Source organism: Aulostomus chinensis, chromosome 19 (genome assembly GCF_037954235.1).
Source record: "Aulostomus chinensis isolate RoL2024-O1b breed Wild chromosome 19, RoL_Achi_v1.0, whole genome shotgun sequence".
NCBI classification, from domain to species: Eukaryota; Metazoa; Chordata; class Actinopteri; order Syngnathiformes; family Aulostomidae; genus Aulostomus; species Aulostomus chinensis.
The window spans coordinates 9,730,369-9,746,240 of record NC_141338.1 but is presented as its reverse complement, the minus strand read 5'-3'; the positions used below and the strand labels follow the sequence as shown (position 1 = coordinate 9,746,240).

The following is a 15,872-nucleotide window of genomic DNA, read 5'->3' as shown; positions in this document are numbered from 1 at the left end:
TGCCTAAAAAGTAGCTTATATATTCATTTAAGTTGCATTTTCCCCATGACTTCAAAAAAACAACAACACTGGGAATTAACTTGAAGTTGTGCAACATTATGAATTTTCAAGCATTTGTAAGCAATAATGTCCCAAATAACTAGCTTAGAATTAAAAAATTAAAACGGAATTTTTGCAAATAACCTCCTAAAACATGAGTTTTCTGCAAACATTACAGAATTAAACAACCACTAAAACCTTAATTTCTCAGGTTCTGTACGAGATTGAAACCTGAAACATGTGCACAATAAACAAAACAAGAACCTGGAAAACAAGAGAACTAAGACTGTTCAAAAAAATGATCCAAATCATAAAGTCATGTAGCATTATTACACAATACTGCAAAATATCTCAAGTCATTCTCTCAGCCGGGCTGGAATCTTTGCTGACACTTCTGGAACACTTATTGTGTTTCTCCTTCAACAGCGATGACTCACTCTGAAGTTTATCTCTGACCTGCCCGGACTTGAACGCTCACCCCGCTTCAGCTTTAATGTTGAAGATTCACTGTCATGAGGAATTTGCTGTAATTTATCTCCTGCCTTCTCACTATTATCACTATCCGATGGCATCTTTCCTGAGTTACGCCCATCACTGAGCCTGAAAGATAGGGCGCGTAATAAGTCCTCATCTCCCTGGACAATCTATCATACACCAGTTATTCTAGTTAACACATGTATTTGTGAGAATTGATTAGAGCTGCAGGCAAAAGTCCAGTAGAGGTCCAATAGAACAAATGACCCAATATCCAATATTTGTATTTGAGTATAGATTAACCTCAGGGGTAGTTTGAGGTGTTTTTTCCACTTGGATCTGCAGGAATGCTCTCAGTTTCAGCCTGTAAAGAAGACAGAAGCTGAAAGAAAGAGGAGGAAATGACACAAACAGTGACCGCTCGTAGCTCAGCTCGGTGGGACAGTTTGACACAGGGGGTCAGACAAATGAGCACTCAACCCCTCTCTCCTCATCGCTCTGTCTTCTGCTGCCATGCACATGCACCGCTGCTACACAAAACACTCTCTCACACACACTCTTGAGGCTTCATAACACTTTCAAGAGTTTGCCAAGCATGCCAGAGGCCAGTCACCACCACAGCTGTTGGTTTTAGTTATTCAACAAGCACAAATCCTCAGCTCCACTTCCTCTCATTAGCTCCAGTTTAAGTCTTTTCCTTCAGTGGTATCAGTGTGCATGTGACAAAGGATTTGAGAGATTTATTCAATTCATGAGAACCTTCAAATTTCAGAGGTGTTAAATCAGATTTGAATTACAGTGGGAGGACGAAAGCGAGAGCAAGCAAGAGTGGGGGTGGATTCAAGCTGCACAGTGGCATGGAGGGGGGAAAAAAAGAGCATTAAATCAAAGCCAAAATTAAGATTTTACTATGAAAGTCTTAGCAGGTTTGGTTCCTGATGGCAAACACATTTCCAACTCCGGGTTTTTTAGTCAACTGTCTTTGGTTTGTTCTCCATGATGACTGGACATTGCTTTCTTGAAAGACACTATTGTTTCTCGGGTTGACATTCCAGTGGATTTGCTGATGCAAGCGAGTACAGCTCTGCAAATTAGGGTCAGAGTGAAGTTTAATATGCATTAGGAATATATAGGCAAGTGCTTTTTAACGTTCCCAGTCTGAAGTCCTTTTGTCATGTGAAGCATTTTGATATGGAAAGAGCACAGGTGGAGAGTGACCCAGTTCCCAGACCTGCTGGCTCACTGTGGCTCACAGGGACACAATTTTTAAGGAAATACAGTTCATGCCATCCTCGTGGATGGCTACCATTCTCTCCTGTTTGTTGAATTAGGGAGCAGAGACCCACAGAAACCTGCTGATCACGAGTTAGCTTAGCGCAATGACTGGAAATGGATGGAAGTTAGCATACCCCCGTCTAAAGTTATCAAATAGACTTTCACTGAAGTGGTTCTTCCATGCATTAAAGAGTCTACACGACATTAATTATGAAATCAAATTTTTAAATGCTGAAGTATTGTCATTTTTAGAATCAGACAAAGCTGGGACTACTTTCCTGATAAAGCACAGTAATTTGACACAGCACCTCAAGCCCCATTAGACTTCAGCTAACAACACAAAATGTTTGTGGACAACTAGAAGAGTGACTGCTACTGTACTTATCTGTTGGAACCAGAAAATACAAGAGAGTAACAACAGGTTTTAGAAGCTGAGCAGGCAAGATAGAGGGGATGCTAACCTTCCCACCGACTACTATTTATTGTGTTACGCTAACTAGCAGTCAGCTGACCTCTTCTCAGTACAGAGGAGAGAGGGGTATTGATCCTCTTGTCTGGCACTGGGCAGGATGACAAACGGTTCCCAAAATGTAGGCATGTAGTTATGACACTTGTGCATTTACTTGTGCCACATAAAAAAGGCTGCTCACATCCATGCAGTCATCTTGTCTCAAACAGCAACAAACAAGGATGGAAAATATGAATCTGGTGATTTGGTGTATGAATGCAGTATTGAATACATCACCACTGAAATAAAAAAAGAATAAACATTCCACCAAAAAAAAATGGTTGAGTTCTTGACACTGCTCTCCAAGTTTTAATCAAAGAACAAAATCAATCCACGATGGCACATTTCAACCTTTTGTTATATATAAATAAAAACAACTGGTTATCCTTCTGGTTGGGGATCTCATGAGGTGCACACTGACACCTAGTGACGTCAAGTGGTAATACAGCCTTAATTGTGTTGCATGTTACACCCACACAACCAAATAATAATACCAGATCACAAGCTTAACATCTGATTCCTCCTAAAAACCCAAACTAATTCCTGACCTCTGATTCAGAACACTCATGTGTTTATCCACATGTTAATGCTGTTGCTCTGAATGCCAAAAGCACCACAAACTCAGAAATTGAATGACTTCTGGTACATTTCAAAAATGAAAAACAGCCAGCTTGCTCTATAGTTCATAAGCAGCTTTTCTGGATATCACCAGAATTCTGAAATGGTGTCACTATGTACAGTACATAAACATCTTTGTGTTTACTGCATCACATCACCGTATTTTGTCTTCCCAGTGTCTTTTGCTTCGTCTTCAGTATGCACTAAAAACAAACAGACAACCATTTTAGTGAATAGCATTTTCATTCAGCTGAGATGAATCTGTTGGGAATACCACTGAGCTATGAGGACAGTGGGAAAGGTCCTGAACTCACCCTCAGGCGGCGTCTGAGGCGATCTATCTGGGACTTTGCCAGTTTCTAGTAATAACCAGAGGTCAGAGCATTTCTGTGTTTCCCAGCGTGTGACTGTGTAACTGCTGACTGATGACACCACTGAGAAAAGGTAGGTAGAGGAAAAGAATATGAATGAGAGGAATGGTCACTGATTTATAGGAAAGGCTCATGTAAAGTTTCTCACAGATGGAGATGAAGAGGTTCCACTGTAAAGGATAAGGGAGTTTTTTCTGTAGAACCTTCTGGATGGTGAACAAGCCAGCAGTACCTGTAAGAGCAGGATGGCACGTGTCAGTGGGGCATCAATCCTGCAGCCTTTACACCAAAACACTTCTTGTTGGCAGGTGTTACTCTTTTCATTGATGCTGAATTCAATTTGACTCTCAGCTATGTGTGATTTGAATATACACTGCCTCTGGAGATAACATGTGACCAAGAAAGCCAAATGGCATAAATGTGATTGTAGACGGGCCAGATTTTAAACCACAGAATATCAGACTAAAACCTTAATTTACACTGTTGGCTTCTGATAAACCATTTTACTTCTGTATAAAATTGACAGCCTTTTTTTTTAAACAAGCAATGAATATCAATGTCTAATGTGTAAAACTCTCAGTTTGCACCATGAAGGAAAAATATCCGGCTTGATTGATACAAGAAAACTGCAAACATGGCGCCCTCGTGTGGTGAATACATGCACTACTCTCATTATATTTCTTTCAGTGTGTCTGCAGGTTCGCAGGTATTTTAAACAGTAGACTCATCCAGAGGACGGTGAAAATACAAACTATATTATATCTTATGTCTAGTTATTGTGTTTCTAGAGAGGTTAGAGCTTTAACCACTCACCAAGGATGAAGGTTCCAGTCCCCGCCATGAAGGCACGAGACTGACAGGCGGCGTAGCTTTGTAAACCCTTACAAATACGCCAGAAAGAAAACAAAACCAATTAATTTGAATCAGAGTATATTTATGGTCCTAGTCTGTCCAGCTGCTGGTTCACGTGACTTTCCAGCGCCCCAGCAGAGGTGATAGACCAACGAGGACGAGACCTACCGGGTGTTTCGCTGCCACTGCGTCGTCCACTCTGCTGAGACCGATATTGACCATCTTGTTCGGACTGCTACAGCTGAAAATTATCGTCTACAGTGACTAAAACACTAGCTTATTACCACTGGTGATACTGTACAAACAGTTGTGTTGTTATATAACTTCCGCACTTGAAGCCAACAACAAACACAAAGAGTATATCAGTAGCAACCCTTCGAAACGAGTGACACCTGGAGGATAGGCGGTAATACTGCAGCTCATTTCATACGATCAGGGGGAACAGTCGTTTCACGCAGTGAACAATAGATGGTTGAATTTGGGTATGAAAAAAGTATTGAGCCATAAAAGGCTGCTCCTTACTTTCATTGAAGTTAATAGAACAACACCATAGAAAACAACTACCTCAAAACAATAACTTTGAAACACAAACTAAAGAAAACAAAAGACCTACTGCAAATCAACTGAATATGACAAATGTTCATATGTGAGATGGCGCTTTCACGGCTTATAAACTCCACATAAGCTACTCAAGGAAGGAATGAGATATTTTATAACACAACTATCCAATGGCTCACTGAAAACATACATATTGCCTGATCAACAAAAATAAATGAGTGGTAAATCAGGTTTGAAGTTGTTATGAATTTATAAACATACTTTATTCTTCACTTTAAATTCAGGTCATCAGTGGCTCAGTTACACTCATGCCATTAGAGTAAAAACTAAAAAGAGAACAATACAATTAGTGCTGCATGGCTCGGAGGTAGAGTGGCTGTCTTAGCAACCAAAGGGTCGCTGGTTAGATCCTCACTTCCCCCATTGTCCAAGTATTCATGAGCAAGATCTTGAACTTCTAATTGCTCCTGATGGCCCTGCAATGGACTGGCGACCTGTCCGGGGTGAACCCTGCCTCTCACCCAGGGTCAGCTGGGATAAGCTCCTGCCACCCTCGCTCCTGCAACCCTTAACAGATAAGTGCTATAGAAAATGGATGGATGGACAATAAAATACATTTAAATATATTATGAGATGAGTGGCAACCTTTTTCCACCCAAAGCACTTATTTTATGTCAAGTGCATCATGCCGTTCCTCTTCAGCTCTCAGATTTTTCTTTTTGTTACTTCTGAATGTTATACGTCACGTGAGAGACCTCTGTGACCCCTCTACTTAACTCTGACACCACAGCACCCAAATAGAGGTGACAGGAAACATGCGAGGGAAGCACAGTGGTGCAGTGGTCAGCGCTGTCGCCTCACAGCAAGAAGGTTCTGGGTTTGAGTCCCGTCTTTCTGTGTGGAGTCTGCATGTTCTTCCTGTTCCTGTGTGGGTTCTCTCTGGTACTCCAGCTTCCTCCCACAGTCCAAAGACATCAAGAGGGGACGAGGCTGATTGATACTCTAAATTGACTGGAGGTGTGACTGTGAGTGTGAATGGTTGTCTGTCTCTATGTGTTGGTCCTGTGATGGACTGGTGACCTGTCCAGGCTGAACCCTGCCTCTTGCCTGAAGGCTGCTGGGATAGGCTCCAACAACCCCCCCACCCCCGACCCTTAACAGGCTAAGCAGAAGAAAACTGATGGAAGGAAACATGCAAGATGAAAAAGATGAAGAAGGCAGATGGAGGGAATGCAGCTACTGCACAGACAGGAGTAAAACAGAGGCTAAAGTTACCAGACAGCTGAAGGGGAGCTGCTGCAAATCTGGTCCTTGTTATAGGAGAAAGGATTGGGGGGGGGGGGGGGGGTAAGACAAAGAAAAGAATAAAGAGACCAAATGGAAGAATAGCTTAGTGTGTATTAAAATGATTCCCTTTATATATTTCAATGTTTCATATGATTTATGATGTAAATTAGCTTCTCCCTCTCTTTTGATTTAGATTTTTGATGTGCAGGGCAGGACATAATCAGCATTTTACTTCTTCCTACTCAATACAATTAAAAATAAACTTTTGTTAACTCTATACAATTTGGCAGTGGGAATTTCAGATACTGCTTGTAGGGGTTTAATATTTATATCACTGATAGTCCAGTCCTGTACTCCCTTCTATAATAAACTCTTCAAGCCAGTATGACCAATACTTTTAAGCAGCCTCCATAAACTCTAGAACCCGCCTCTAAAATTGGATTTTTTTGCAATGAACAAAAGAAAATTAACACCATCCACCAGAAACACCATTACCTCCACCAAGGAAGCCAAGATTCTGCTGCCTTTGCAGGATGCAGGCAAAAAAACAAACCAAAAAATAAAAATAAAAATAAATCAAATTTAGCCAAATCTGGCTGAGTGGTGTATTGTGACCTGATTAGGAAGCCAAATGTGCAGGAGATCCCTGCAACTTCAAGAAAACTTCCTTTTGGCTGAGTTTGCCTTGCTGGAGGAGTGTGTTATTTAAGTTTCTTTGTTTTTTTGTAGTTATGTGACCAACGAAAATCATAGATTAAATTGTAAAACCCAACAGGGGAGGAGGTGTTATTAAGATAAAGTTATGATAAATAAAAGGCTCGTTCAACTGTAAGGAACAAGAAAATTCTTTAAAATATTTTCTCTAACTTGACAGTCCTGAGTCTTCACACCTAAACGACTCCAACAAATGAGTTTCATTTCATTTATTATCATTTTACATTGGAAAAGCAACCGTCAGTTATCCCCCCTCCCTCCCCAACTGTACTTCTATTCACATATTGTAGCTCTTTATTTCTAGGTGATTAATGTTTATATTCTTACAAAACAAAACGAAAAGATTTCAGACGCAATCTGTACACTCCATTCAAATCACACCCCATCTATGACAAATAACGCTATAACACGGGAGCCATGTTTTAGTGCAGTGTTGAAAACCTGTTCACACACACGTACAAAATAAACAATCAACAAGTCGCATGTACATCTGTGAATTACATGCTCGTGTCTGGACCCCTCACCAAAGACACAAGAGGACACATTAAGCAGGTGTGCATTTGTAGGTAATACAAGGAAGGCAGGCGATTGAGGAGAGAAGTTGACACGGACCGCCGTGTCGTTTAGAAAACCAAAGTCGGACACGGTTCAGTTCATTAAAACCTGTCTCCAAAAGAGAAGGGGGGGGGGGGCGTATAAACAAGGAGGGGATTCAAGTTTACAGTCCCGAGACGTCTCACACGTGGAAGATATTAGTGACAATCAAGGTGTGCAGTGTTTTCATGGAACATCTGGAAGGACAACAGCAGGGAGGACTCGTTCGTTCAGGATCAAGAATGAAAGAAAGACTTAGAAAAACAATCAAGTAACTGGGATGAAAGGTTCAGTCCTGCCCACCATCCACGCACACGCACACACACACACACACACCTCCAAAAGACAACAAAAGGTCCCATATCGTCCACTTCAGTTTGCCTTCAAATATCACCAGGACAAAACACAATCAAAAATGTTTTTAAATAAATATAGCTCCATTGATAGAATTTCTTCCCAAAAAAAAAAAAAAAAAACCCAAACTGTCACAACCGAGCACCTCCTCTCTCTCTCTCTCTCACGCACACACACACACACACACACACACACACAGCAAATGCAAAAATAAAAATACTGTTGAGTTTGTTAAAAACCAGCAAAATGAGCCAGATTGGAGGGATTTCAACCAGTTAACAGAGGGGTGCCAAGGTCAAGAGAGACTCTAGTAGACGTCACTGAATCCATGAGATCAGTGCTTTCATCACATTGACAGTTACTGTTGTTGGGTCATAAAAGAGGAACCTCAAAGTACCAAATAACACCAGGAACAGCTTGGTTTTTTTGTGTGTGTGTGTGTGTTTTTAAACTGGAAGCTTTAGAAGGCATCTGAACTGCTAATAATATAACTCCAGTTAGTTTTTCAGATTAAAACTTTGTACCGTGTCTTAAGTGATCAGGCTGATTAAAAAATGAATTGGAGAAAACATCTTAATAAAAGAAAAAAAAAAGGAATGCCTTAATTTGGCAGCTATTTAATGATTGAACGGTGAAATTTAAACCCACCAATTTAAGGTTTAATATAAAACTTTTAGCTGTAATATGGCCCCTTTAAGAAGATATCTGCTTATTTTAAAGTCCTTGGCAGCTCATACACAAGCAGCTCGCACTCGTGCGTATACACACACACACACACACACACACACACACACACACACACACACACACACAAATACTGGTAGTGTGATTCAATCAGTGAAATCTGTGTGTTGGCTGCAGGGGGGTTGTTGGGGTGGAGGTGTGACAGACATGGTGGGGTGGCTGAGGTGTCGGTGTCAATGGCAGACGTGTGCGCCAGAGAGGCCAGAGAGGGAGCGATACAGTGAAAAGGTCCATGTCCCATTGTACCAGCTGAATGACAGTTACTATAGCCCCTGGGTGCCCCCAAACCCACCCCCGCCTGCACAGACATCTCCGCACCCAGCAGCTGGGCAGAGGAGCGTAAAGGTGGATGACGAGAATTGTCCGTGTTTGACAGTGTTCCAAAAGAAGCTTGTCCAGTTCGTCAACAAGACAACTTTTCACCCCTCACATCCAAAAAAACAAAACAAAAACAACAACAACAATAGCAGCAGGTAGAGCTCGAGGGTCTCCCTCCTCGAGAAAAATAAAGACAAAAAAACAAAAGAGTACCTTTCCCTGTCATCCACGTGAAGCAAGCTATGGAGATTCACCAGTTCTGGGAAGTGGCAGACGTCTTTTTGCTTTATTCTCCTTCACCCTCCTCCTCCTCTGTCTTCAGACCCCTTGAATTCATTTAACAATCAACCAACTTTGTCCTCCGTCGTAAGTATCTGATCAGCACTTAGCTCTTCATCCCTGCTCCCCTCCCACATGTCAAACCCCCTGCCCGTCCGTCCGTCCGTCCGTCCATCATCATCATCATCCTCCTCCTCCTCCTCCTCCTCCTCCTCTCATGGTTGAGGAGGAGAGCAGATCATCGCTCAGGCTCCGACTCCAGGGCCAGCACCCGCTTGCGCTCTCGACACTGCTTCTTGTGAGCGGGCCAGTCCCTCTGCTGGCACTGGGAGCCGCAGTAACGCGCTACCTGGCAGCGTCCACAGATGTTGAACTCCCGAAGCTGTGGAGAGAAAAGGAGACAATCTCATACACCCATCTTTCCTTTAAAACCAACATGAACGTGTTCCATTAGGAAGTTGGCTACAAAACTCACCCTCCTCTCAATGAGTGAACAAGGAGGGTAATGACACTCGTAGTATGTGCAGGAGCACTCCTCCTCCTCCACCAGCTCCCCGTTAGCATTGTAGTAGCGTGTGCGGCTCAGCTCCAGGTATTGCTCCTCCACCGGGTCAGCCGGGACCTGCTGGATGGCCAGCCAGTACAGTGACTGCTCTCTAGACCAGGAAACATGGGACAAATTAGTACCTACAGAAGCAGAATCTGACCTTACAGGCAACAAAAAATTCGAGTCACTCATTCAGGGCTCAGAAAACCTGCAACTCTTAGTGACTGATGTTTAAATTTTGTCAAATGTTTTCAGAAAGTGACTGACAAAATAATTCAATTTCAATGATGTAACTGTCTGCAAAGCTTGTGTTGCAAACAATGAAAAAAATATTTTAGATGCACAAAGAAAGCACAACATTTTCTCAGCCAGCAAGTTCCCATTTTTGAGTAATATTTTTAAATATTTAGTCCAAACCCAAAGGTCCGTCCCTACAGATCAAGAGAATGCTGGTACAGTTACTTCTGCAATACTGATATGTATGCATGTACCTCTGCTTGCTGGAAATCTCCTCTGGTTTGGGGCTCCAGCCCACTGGCACCAGTCGTAGGTTGTCTAACCGGTTGTCCACTGTAACCGAGTTGATGTGGATGACTTGAAAACTGGGGGCGATGCCACCTCTGTGTTTCTCCCTGAGTAAAGACACGGGGACCAACAACCTCAGCTTCATTACAGTGAGAGCATTATTCAATGATATAGATGTGGTGAGAGCATTATTCAATAATATAGATGTGCCATCAGGAATGTCAATGTCTTCATTGTTTACTGCTCAGCCCACACGGGCCTTGTGTAAGAGCATCAATTCTGAGGGCTGGAAGCAGTTTAGTCACTAATAATGACTGTCATTTTAATTTCTTTGTTTACAGAAGCCTTTAATGGGTACTGAGACACATGAATGTCATTCAAAAAGACTTGCCGGCGACAACGACAGGGATCCTAAACTGATGTAAAGCTTTGATTCATCTCAGAGAAACATACAACATCTTGTTTCCCAAGAAAGTTACACCAGATTCATTTTGGCTGATTTGATCTCCAAAAGACTCACCAGAGCAGCTCGTGCAACGGCCTTCCTGCCCAGCGGCCTTTACCGATGTCAAAAGCGTAGGCAAAGATCTTGGCTCCATTGCCATCTGCATCTACCTCCATACGAGCCTGGAAGAGGAATTATTTTACCATTAAGCACAGAGGATGCAACAGTATAAGACTGACTTTACATGATATTACTCAAGTATCATCATCATCATCACCACCACCACCACCACCAAGCCTTTGTGGTTAGAGAAATGCTACAAGACAATATAACAATGTAACCCTTCGCAACACTGGGTCTGATGACTGTACTTTAACATAGAAGTGGAAAGTAACCTTTAAGCTTTATATTTACCTCAAAGGCGTAATTTTCCACAAGTGGTATGTCCTGCTCATCGATCAGTGTGTATTTTGTCTGATGAGGGAAAGGAGAGGAGAAATTGTGTTACTGACTGAAACAACAGCCACAACTCTATAATGAAAAGGAAAAAAAGCTAGTTTCTCATGACCTGCCCCATTTAGCAACATGTCCCCAATGAGGGGTGAAAAACAAGTCACTATGGTGATCAAATAATTCACTCCCATCCTGCACCCTAGCCAGTAGAAATGTTTGGTAAAAGTACACATTCACCAACAAAAGCAGACCTTGTGGTGCGCATTTCTCAACCAAAACTGCTGGGCGAAACAGGCTCCATCACTTCATCAGGTTCCCTGGATATCAGCCTGGAGTCAAACCAGGGCAGTGACTTGCTGCTCAGGGTATTTGCACCCATGCGGTATGTGCCCCTACAGCTATCAAGTCACTCATGCCCCAAATTGTGTTAGGTTGGGCCCCGTCCTATTCTATATTCATCCATCAAGTTCAGAAAAAAAATCAGCCAGGTAGGTTTTGTGTAACAATGCTCACAACCAGATAGAAGTATCCAATTTTGTGAGAGCAGCCACACTATGTTCCAACACTGGGTCGACTGGTTCCATCTAAGATGAGGCAGGATTCAAGCTAATTACACATGATAATACACCAACAATGAGTTTTAACAATAACATAAGTCAAAACAGAGCTTAGACTGACAGGAACGCCGGTCAAGTCAGAGAAGCAGCCTCACCAGTTAAGAGGGTTCAACTACAGTTGGAGGTTGCCATGGAAATGATAACTGCTTAGACTATAGTGAATACAACAAGCGAACAGCTAAGGGATGCCTCCAGAGCTCTGGCTTACAACTCAAAGACTGCAACTGCTGTTGCCCCAGTTTTACTCGGAGAGACAGGAGACCCTGCTGAACATAGTGAAATCAGCCTGAGTTAAAAGTCATTTAGATTCCTTCCTAAAAACCCTGGTCTCGCGTAGCTAACATCTACCTCAGGCAGTTAAAGGTCTCTCTTCACTTGGTGGGTCAGCTCAGGAAGCGAGGTGGACGACATCGATATCGACAGCAATAATCAGATAATTTCTAAATTTAAGAACTTATTCTAAATAAGATGATATTCTGTGTTGGGTATTTAAATGACTTTCTGTCAGAATATCCCATCCAAATTCCTGTTTCCGTTTTACAGATTGAAGCCTGGCTAATGACTCAAAAAGCCACCCGCATTACATCGCTACATTCTCCTTCAGGAGTTTACATGCGGAATTGACCCTGAAACCTTTTCTGTCATACTGAAGCAATATCATGCTGGTACACTGGTACTGGTACACTGGTACATGTAGTTTTTCCTTGCTAATGATGCAAAAAACTGTGCTTAGTTAGAGTTGTTTGTATCGCTTGATAAAAGTCGGACCATGTAGACACAGTGTACACAGCAATACAGCAGGTAGAATTTTTTTTTACTGCAATTAAGGTGTTTACTTCTCTACAACGCAGGTCAGTAACAAGATCAGAAAACTCCACATCGACATTAGATTATTGCTTATTCTGACTGACCTTATTCAAGTATAGGACATTGCAAAATAGAGATGAATCTGATCCAATTCCATCCGGCTAAACTGATATTAATTTAGATACAAGAGCCCATTTTCTCACTTCTAAACAGAATTACTGTTCTTTGTAATGTATTTATCGTTATTTATGACTGTTGTAAACCTCACAACACTTATTAAAAGTGAAAAAAATACACATAGGGATGTAAATTAAATGTATTCTTAAGTTATTGAAATTCAGCCAGGTTGTTTTGAGTGATCCCACTGAGACAGAACTGAAAATATAACCTTCTTGAACGAGGTAACAAGGGCCGACAAGGACACGTGTAAACCGTTTAACCAGCTACCTGAGCTCCCTGTGGGTGGGACTCACAACTGCACGTGTCCAGACACCAACACAGGAGCCCCCCTGCCAGCTGACAGTGGTTCCACACAGCACTGTGTTCCCCTCATACCGCTGGGTCGAAACACGCAACATGACACCTGATCTCGACTGTTGTCTCCACAAACTTTACTGTGTCAAAGGTGTCATCATGTATACTAACAGCTGATCGGAGGACTGTCACTCGCAGGTGGGAAGCTGATGTGTCACAGCTCACCCGAAACCCCTTCTACTGTCTCCCCCTCCGTGTTTTGAGACAAGCAGCCCGGGAGCATTTGTATATCACATAACGTTAGCTCTCAACACAAAATAAGAGTTTTCGGTCAGAGCAGGGGAAACAGAAGCTCTTCTACCGGTGCTTTGTCACGTTGCACAAAAGAAGCAGAAGATGAAGCACAGGGCAATGGCTTCCTCATCAGCCGACACCGTGCAACCCAAATAACACAGCTAACGTGGCATTGCTAACGGAAACACACAACTCGTAACAATGCCACGATCACACCGCCTAAACGGGCTGATATTTTCCTACATTACACATCAGCGGTAACTATTAAATAAGGACCAGGGTGGTTACTTTGGTGCCAATATTCACCGTTTACAGTTCGCTAACCGCTAACGTTTCCCGCTACATGCTAGCTAACGTTAGCTTCATAGCGATAGTGCGTGGTGTCGGCGCAGGCACAGAAAACCAGTCTGGCACGGCCGGCTTCTCTAATCCCTTCAAATTCGGCTAAAACAGTTAAACTTGCGATAAACCCACATAGCCAATGTTTTGATAAACACCAAGTCATGTGTGTAGCAACGACTCATCACCGAAAAAACAGTTTTTCCTGCGCCTTTTGTGGTCCCCGCGGGCCCTCCCCCGGCCGCACATGGCAGCCCTGGAATCCAGCTCACCTTCCCGGCCACACGGCCGAGCCGAACAATCCCGAGCTTGAAATCCGACATCAGGAGGACGAACAGCGGCCGCAGAGCGAGCCGTGGGATCAAACCGAAAGAGTACTCGGGGTTGAAAGTAGACGGGGCAGCCCCTCAGCCCCCGTTGCGATGCCCACTCGGGTTAACTGCTTTAGTATCAGCCGTCACTCCGGGTCTCTCCGGCAGCAGCCCGGCCTCGGTGACACACACCGCTGCTGGCGTAGGAAAGGCGAGCGAGCTGCTGCGAGGAGGGACCAGCCACTCAACTGACCGCCCAATCAACTGTAACGTTACGTTTTTGCGTCAGAGCCCGCTGTCCAATAGAAAACGACTATTTCTCAAGACGAGTCGTTGTACGTATAACGTCATTGCACTCTCGTGACTTCTTCTGGCCATTTTCGCGGGAAATGTTCAGTTGGCTGGGTGGGATTTGGCCATGAGTTGTCAAAACATTTATTTTCATTGATGTTTGACGTCATAGCTTGTGACGCTTTGCTGATGCGAATCAAAGGCAGGACTATCGAGTATGCAGTGTATTTACTCCTGTATTCAGTCCTGCATCGAGCAGAACGTGATTAAAAAAATGCAACCAGAACTGACGTATCCTTTATTATTAGCTGTTGCTTGAATCTTAAACTGTTGTAAATTTAGTTTACTGTAATGTATTTACACAAGGAGTTTTCTGTGGATGATCATTAAATAATAGATAGTAATTACAATAATAATTCTTCAGGATGACAATTTTTCAAATGCAGATTTTGCTGATGATTCTTGTATTTTAGATTGATTTTACATACTATGTCAGGCCTACCCTACCCCAGTCTCAGCGGGTCTTAAAGTGATACATCACTATTGTTTTTTAAATTATTTTAAAAAAATTTATAAGGTACTCTCAAAACTTCATTTATAGCAGTGTGTGTATACCTAACGCTTGGTACGCCCTCGTCTGTGGCAGACCGACAGCTGTATTACACCGGAAACGTCAGTGTGACAGGCATAGCTACATTGAGCGCATTCGTTGCAGAACATAAGCATAACTCACACAACAGATCAGAACCAGTATATTTCATGAGGTTCTGACAAGTGTGCCTTTGTAACTCCCTTGAGGCAGTGCAGCTCCCCCAGGGAGGAATATCGTCCCTGATGGCATTCAGTTTAGGTTTATACCACCAGCGAAGAGGTGCACACTCATGGACCTGGAGTTACATCCTGGGTAACCTCTGTTTTTCATTGCAGAGTGGACTTCAAATTTGATCTGATAATTTTGCAACTAACAAAAACACCAACAACCTACATTATGCTTGTTAGTTCAATGTCTAACCCAGCATTTCTGTCTGCTTTTGAAGGTAATTTAGCACCCTCTAGCGATCAGGAGTTGTATTACACAAACCTCTTAAATGAAATCTCAAATTGTCTGCAAAGTCAAACTTTGCTGGAGGGAAATTCTGACTGTTTTTTTTTTTTTTTTAATAAGGATACAACATTTAAATGACAACCAAATTTGAGAAAAATAAAACAACCCATGAGTGTCTGCCTATCATTTCTAACCGACAGCACAATCATTTTTATTTATCAGATCAGTTCTGATGTGCAATTTTCAACAAACCATGTAAATATTTGTGTTTTAACACTGAGTTGTACAGTCTCGTGTATTTTCACATCTAAATTACATGCAAACATATATTTTTTAACAGTGGAATCCTTTTAGAAATCGGAATTGTTGGGACAGAAAAACAAAAGTCTTTAATTTGGTGCCTACATGATCTGAGCAGATGCTCCATGGACTTCCAGCTTAGCTTAGTGTTTAAGGGCAGACGTCTTTCACAATGTAAATCTTTTCTTTCTAGTCATATTTTCCTTGGAAGTTTTTCCAGACTGTGGTTTTATGCGCTATTGTCAGAGTGTCTCTTATAGGTGTGGCTTTACCTCTGATCCTCTCCAAACTCATCTGATGAAACAAAATCTCTATCACACCCATCAAGCCTGGAAAATGTAATTACACCGTTCCTCAGTTTCTTCTAACTGCCTGTACTTTGATAAGAAAGCTGTCGTTGAATACAACACACGAGTTCTGAGTTCAATTCTAAGTAGGA

At 42.4% G+C, this 15,872-nt stretch overlaps 2 protein-coding genes across 2 annotated transcripts; both read right to left on the bottom strand.

The window, feature by feature from the left end:
• Nucleotides 1-2,603: 2,603 nt before the first annotated feature.
• Nucleotides 2,604-4,501, bottom strand: tmem141 (transmembrane protein 141). The gene is made up of 5 exons (XM_086187413.1): nucleotides 4,306-4,501; nucleotides 4,099-4,165; nucleotides 3,434-3,517; nucleotides 3,229-3,348; nucleotides 2,604-3,117 (listed from the first exon to the last, which is right to left on the bottom strand). The coding sequence occupies exons 1-5, from the start codon at nucleotides 4,357-4,359 to the stop codon at nucleotides 3,056-3,058; spliced, it is 387 nt and encodes a 128-aa protein (XP_086043539.1). The 5' UTR covers nucleotides 4,360-4,501; the 3' UTR covers nucleotides 2,604-3,055.
• Nucleotides 4,502-6,024: 1,523 nt separating this feature from the next.
• Nucleotides 6,025-14,108, bottom strand: zmynd19 (zinc finger, MYND-type containing 19). Its single transcript, XM_086187738.1, has 6 exons — nucleotides 13,759-14,108; nucleotides 10,917-10,976; nucleotides 10,578-10,684; nucleotides 10,024-10,164; nucleotides 9,461-9,641; nucleotides 6,025-9,367 (listed from the first exon to the last, which is right to left on the bottom strand). The coding sequence occupies exons 1-6, from the start codon at nucleotides 13,807-13,809 to the stop codon at nucleotides 9,224-9,226; spliced, it is 684 nt and encodes a 227-aa protein (XP_086043864.1). The 5' UTR covers nucleotides 13,810-14,108; the 3' UTR covers nucleotides 6,025-9,223.
• Nucleotides 14,109-15,872: the final 1,764 nt, after the last annotated feature.

Excerpts from the sequence above, each read along its gene's own strand:
- tmem141 (XM_086187413.1), bottom strand. The coding sequence starts at position 4,359 with ATGGTCAATATCGGTCTCAGCAGAGTGGACGACGCAGTGGCAGCGAAA. Across the intron at positions 4,166-4,305 it reads CAGTGGCAGCGAAACACCCG|GGTTTACAAAGCTACGCCGC; the intron begins GTAGGTCTCGTC and ends CGTATTTGTAAG. Across the intron at positions 3,118-3,228 it reads GCCTCAGACGCCGCCTGAGG|TGCATACTGAAGACGAAGCA; the intron begins GTGAGTTCAGGA and ends GTTTGTTTTTAG.
- zmynd19 (XM_086187738.1), bottom strand. The coding sequence starts at position 13,809 with ATGTCGGATTTCAAGCTCGGGATTGTTCGGCTCGGCCGTGTGGCCGGG. Across the intron at positions 10,165-10,577 it reads CCGTTGCACGAGCTGCTCTG|GGAGAAACACAGAGGTGGCA; the intron begins GTGAGTCTTTTG and ends GTCTTTACTCAG. Across the intron at positions 9,642-10,023 it reads GAGATTTCCAGCAAGCAGAG|AGAGCAGTCACTGTACTGGC; the intron begins GTACATGCATAC and ends TTCCTGGTCTAG.